The sequence below is a fragment of the Sorex fumeus genome, unplaced genomic scaffold (genome assembly GCF_029834395.1).
Source record: "Sorex fumeus unplaced genomic scaffold, SorFum_2.1 ptg000063l, whole genome shotgun sequence".
Classification (NCBI taxonomy): Eukaryota; Metazoa; Chordata; class Mammalia; order Eulipotyphla; family Soricidae; genus Sorex; species Sorex fumeus.
Window position 1 is genome coordinate 43,952,043 of NW_026606120.1, and position 5,830 is coordinate 43,957,872.

General features: G+C 39.1%; 1 protein-coding gene across 1 annotated transcript; it reads left to right on the top strand.

Moving 5' to 3' along the window:
* Nucleotides 1–2,297: 2,297 nt before the first annotated feature.
* On the top strand, nt 2,298–3,236 carry LOC130035663 (olfactory receptor-like protein DTMT). Its single transcript, XM_056127496.1, has one exon. It carries the CDS (start codon nt 2,298–2,300, stop codon nt 3,234–3,236), a length of 939 nt encoding a protein of 312 aa, XP_055983471.1.
* The last annotated feature ends 2,594 nt before the right edge of the window (nt 3,237–5,830 follow it).

The following is a 5,830-nucleotide window of genomic DNA, read 5'->3' on the forward strand; positions in this document are numbered from 1 at the left end:
ACACCCAGTGGTGCTGAAGGTTTACTCTGGCCCTTTGCTCAGGGATCAATCCTGTTGGTGCTCAGGGGACCATACAGGGTACTGGGATTGAGCTGGGGTTAGCTATGTGCAAGGCAAGCATCTTTATTTCTGTGTTATTTCTCTGATCCTAGAAATTCTAACTCAATAAGACTTTGTTGTCCTTAAAGCTGAGGAGTATGTGTCTCAGCTGGAAACATAGCAAGTAAGTACTGGAGAAACATCAGGTACACACAGGAACTGTGCCAGGTGTGGGCACCATACTGGGTGTAGACACTACTTCTGTCTCGAAGGCAGACCTGACCTTTCCTGGATTGAGTTCACCATCTCATAGAGAAAATAGCTATAAACAAAGAAAAACATATCGAGTGTATGTTTCTAAAATAACATTGCTATGGAAATATGAAGGCAGGTTCTCATTTAGTGTGGGAAAGCAAGGTGGATTTAGCTGAGTAAATGCTATATAATGTGTTGGAATGATAAGTAGGTGCAAGCCAGTAAAGAGGAGCATAGAGGGCTGGACTCTAGATAGAGGAGTGCAGATTGGCTGCAAGAAATGATTGTGTTATCTTTTTTTTTTCTTTTGCTTTTTGGGTCACACCCGGCGATGCTCAGGGGTTACTCCTGGCTCATGCACTCAGGAATCACTCCTGGCGGTGCTCGGGGGACCATATGGGATGCTGGGGATCGAACCTGTATTGGCCATGTTGGCTGCATGCAAGGCATACGCCCTACCCGCTGTGCTATCGCTCCAGCCCCGATTGTGATATCTTTTTTAAATGTAATTTTCTTTTAATAATGGAATCACCATGGATTACAAAGTTGCTCATGATTGAGTTTCAAACATACAATGTTTGAGCATCAGTCCCTTCACCAGTGGCCTCTGCTCTTCACCAGCGTCCCTAGTTTCCTTCCTGCACCCTTCCTCCCTCCCAAGCCTACCTCTATGGCAGGCACTTTTTACTTTTTTCTCCTTTTAGGCACTGTGGTTTGCAGTACTGTTACTGAAAAACATATCATGCAAATCACTTGACCTCCTTTAAGTGCCCAGTTCTAGTCTAGAATCACCACTGCCCCATATCACTGTCATAGAGGACTTTTTTGATGTCCTAGCCCCTAGTCCCAATTGTGGCAGGCTTCCTACTAAGGATAGTTCTTCTGACCTTGATTTCTATTGTCTACTAGGCCTTACTCTCCTACTGTGTTTCTTTATAAGTGCAAACATTCTGTAAGTTGTGACTTTTAAGCTCAACATTACTGTGAGGGAAATGTGTGTCATTATAGTGCCCGAGGAAGGTGCAAAAGTAGGTAAAGGTCAGGTCATGAGGCACTTTTTAGGACCCTTAAAAGGGATTTTACTTTTATCTTAAGAACAATTAAAAACCATAGGAACTTTAAGAACAGTGATAAACAGGTTTTCATTACTGAATGTTATAATGTGAAGAGATGAAAAGAAAGCGAACTTGGAAGAAGGAAGATACATTTAAGAAACTGTTTCAATAAGTTAGTCAAGACTTGGAAGATAGCTGACCCAGATAGTGAGAACTGGGATAGAAGTGAGTGAAAGAGACAGAAAATTAAAACGACAAAACATGAACTTCATAGATTAGATATTGATTGTGCCAGAATGGAATCGAAAGGAAACTCTTTTATAGCTTGTGTCAGAATTTATTCTACTAATGAGAGACTTGGAAAAGTGAATAGGGAGAGGGACAGGCTGAAATCATGATTTCCATTTTGAATAGGTTAAATTGAAGATATGTTATTCCTTAAGGAGATAATCACCAGGTAATTGTATCAGTTCTGAAGGAGATGGAGGTTTACCCAGGAGGTCTAGCTAGTAATTGATGCCACAGGAAAGTCTTATTTTGGGCTGCATATGTACAGTATTAAGGAAAAAACCCAGGAAACACCAATATATAAAATACTGTTAGAGAAGAAACCCATCACAGTTATTGAGAAAGCATGGCCAGGAAAGTGTCAGGAGAATCTAAGATGACCCAGAACCTGAAGAGACAAGAAGGTTTTAGAAGGGAGGGAAAAATCACCATTAGATATTAATGAGAAATGAAGAAAATTAGTATGGAGAAAATTAGTATGGAAAGTGGCTTGGATTCAGTAATGTTTGTTTTGGATCACAGAGGCTGTTATCATAGATAATGAGGGTAAATTAATTATTATAGACTAACTCCCAGAGCATTTATCATAGAAATATTTTCATTTTGACTCAGATTTTTTAATGGACACTTATTTTCTCCTAAAGATATTGGACACAGAACATGATAAGAAATCAAACCTTCATCTCAGAGTTCCTCCTGCTTGGCATGCCGATAGAACCAGACCAGCAAAATTTGTTCTATGTTCTGTTCCTGGCTATGTATCTAACGACCGTCCTGGGAAACCTGCTCATCATTGTTCTCATTCGCCTTGACCCTCATCTCCACACACCCATGTATATGTTTCTCAGCAACTTGTCTTTCTCTGACCTCTGTTTTTCCTCAGTCACAATGCCCAAATTACTGCAAAACATGCAGAGCCAAGTTCCATCCATCCCTTATGCCGGATGCCTAACCCAAATGTACTTCTTCCTGTTTTTTGCAGACCTAGAGAGCTTTCTCCTGGTGGCTATGGCCTATGACCGCTATGTGGCCATCTGCTTCCCTTTACACTACAACACCATCATGAGCCCCAAGCTCTGCCTGTCCCTGGTGGTGCTGTCCTGGGTTCTGACCACATTCCATGCCATGTTGCACACTCTGCTCATGGCCAGACTGTGTTTCTGTGCGGACAATGTGATCCCCCACTTTTTCTGTGACATGTCTGCTCTGCTGAAGCTGTCATGCTCTGACACTCAAGTGAACGAGTTGGTTATCTTTATCATGGGGGGACTCATTCTTGTTATCCCATTTCTCCTGATCATCATGTCCTATGCCCGAATCGTCTCCTCTATTCTCAAGGTCCCTTCAGCCAGAGGTATTCGCAAAGCCTTCTCCACCTGTGGCTCCCACCTCACTGTGGTGTCGCTGTTCTATGGGACAGTTATTGGTCTCTACTTAATTCCATCATCCAACAACTCTACTGTCAAGGAGACTGTCATGGCTATGATGTACACCGTGGTGACCCCCATGTTGAATCCATTCATTTACAGCCTGAGGAACAAAGACATGAAAGGAGCATTGGGGAGAGTCTTTAGCAAAAGGAAAATCCTCTTTTATTGAGGATGGTCACGGTCACAGTCACGGTCCTCCCGTTGTTCATCGATTTGCTCGAGCGGGCCCAGTAATGTCTCCATCATGAGACTTGTTGTTACTGTGTTTGGCATATCGATTGAGGATGGTAAAGATTTTAATTTACATTGTTTACCTTGTAACTGTTTTGATATAAGTTAGAATATTAATCCAGGCATAAGTTCATTTTTAAATTACTTTTTATTTTTGGTAACATTCAGTGCTTAGGGCAAACTCCTTACTCTGTGCTGAGGAATCACCTATGTCATGATTGAACCCAGGTCTGCTACATGTAAGACAAGTGCTCTACCCACTGTACTATTTCTCCAACCTCTAGAGACATTTTTAAAAGGGACTCGTTCCCCTGGCTATATGTATTTATTCCAAGACTCATCTTTTAAAAATGATTTGAATTATACAATTCAAGCTGTTATATAAATGTGACTTTTTGTATAAAACCCTAGAATTTTAAGAAATTCTTAAGTTGCGGTTTAGAATCTTGAGATCCCTCAGAAGTGTGGTGATTAGGTCTTGAGAGATTAACATTTTCTCCTCTGTTGCTTTAAGAAATAAACTGAAGCATGACTGATGAATAAATAAGCAACCAACCAAAAGCCTCACAAAAGCAAAGTGATTGTGGTAAAGAAAAATATACAAAAATATATTCCTATACAGTAGTGCTCATGAAGTAAAAAATGAGAAATTCTAACTTTTAAAAAATAATAAAGGCATGTTTAAATAAATTATTGCATTTTAATAAATTGCTGTAGTGCCCCAGCATGTTTGAGAGCATGGGGATATAACTACAATATTGGAAGTTTTAAGAAGCTGTTCTAATAGCTGAGATCTGCAAAGAGCACAAGTTCTCAAGAAAAGATTACTAGAGAAGGAAGTTGTGGTATATATACATAGTGGAATAGAACACAACTATAAGAAAAATGAAATAATGCAATTTGGTGCTATATAGATGGAACTGGAGTGAGTGAAATAAGTCTGAGAAGCAAAAGGACAGATGCAGAATGACCTCCTCATGTTTTGACATAAAGAAACAAAAAAAGCTAATGTAATGGAACTGGAGATTTGGTATACAGAACTGAGCTTACATAGAAGGAGAGAAAGGGTGGTGGATGGATGGGATAAATCCTTGAGATATTGGTGGAAGAAATCAGTCACTGATACTGAGTGTGGCAGTGGAATATATATGCATGAAATTATTATCAACAGTATTGTAAATAATTTTGCCTTAATAAAAATGGGAAGCTGTTATTTTTAAAAAATCAAAATAGTGATAAGGAAATTATAGTTATATGTAATGAATATTTATGATTGTATAAAAAGATGTTGACACTTTAAAACTGATCAAAATATTCAACAAAATTCCTTTAAAAATTTATGAAGAGTTCCAGTGTGGTTCACATGACTTTATATGTGAGACATTGCATTAATCACTCACAACTGTGCAGAATAAGTTACTACAACTGTGACTGGAATAAAAGATGAGTTGAAACAATTGTAAATACTATACAAGAAGTATCAATATAGTTATTAAAGAGGAGTGCTTCCCATGGTTTCATTGAAATGAAAGATGAAAGTTGAAGGGGCCAAAATGAAAAGACAACTAAGTGAATGGGAAAGGTATTTGCATTCAACACATCAGGTTGATAGTCAGAATATATAAATATCAACAAAAAAATCCAAAAATCTATCCAAAATGGGGAGAGGAAATGAACAGATACTTCTCAAAGAAAGACAGGGAAATAGCTGGTAGGCACATGAAAAAAATGTTCATCACTTGTTGTTAGGTAAATCAAATCAAGATGACAATGAAATATCATCTCACACCAGTGAGAATGGCACATATCAAAAGTAATGGGGACAATCTGTGTTGGTGCGGAGAATGTGAAAAAGTATCTGTCATCTGCTGGTGGTAGGAATATTGTCTGGTATAACCTCTGTGGAAAACAGGTGGAGTGGAGTGTTGTTCTCAGTAAACAAAATTAAACTGCCATATGACCCAGCAGTTCCACTTTTGGGCATCTACACCCCTCCACAGACAAAAGCGCATTCATTCCAAGGGACATGATTCGTTGCAGCACTTAGTACAATAGCTAAGATAAGGAATCAAGCTAGGTGTCCAACAACAGGTGGATTGATTATGAAGATGAACTATATTTACCCAGTGGAATACTATGCAGTTGCAAAGAATGATGAAATTATGCAATCTGCTACAACCTTTTTGGAACTGGAAGATATCATGTTGAGTGAAGTAATCCAGAAGAATAAGGACAAACACAGGATGGGCTCACTTATCTGTGATAAATAGAATAACTGAATGAGGAAATACAGTGGTTTAAAGGGGGGGATGCCTAGATTACCCCTGACCTCAGAGTATAGGGAAGATAGAGAAGGAAAGAAATTGAGGGGGCAAGGGAGAAGATGAGAAAGTGAACTAAAAGGGGAACGGGGTCAGAGACCTTGGGTATATCAGTGATTTGGAAGAGTGGTATAGCTGTGTAACTGAAGCACAGACTTATCAACACTGAAAATGAGATCTAGACTACAACAGACTTGAACCACTGAACACA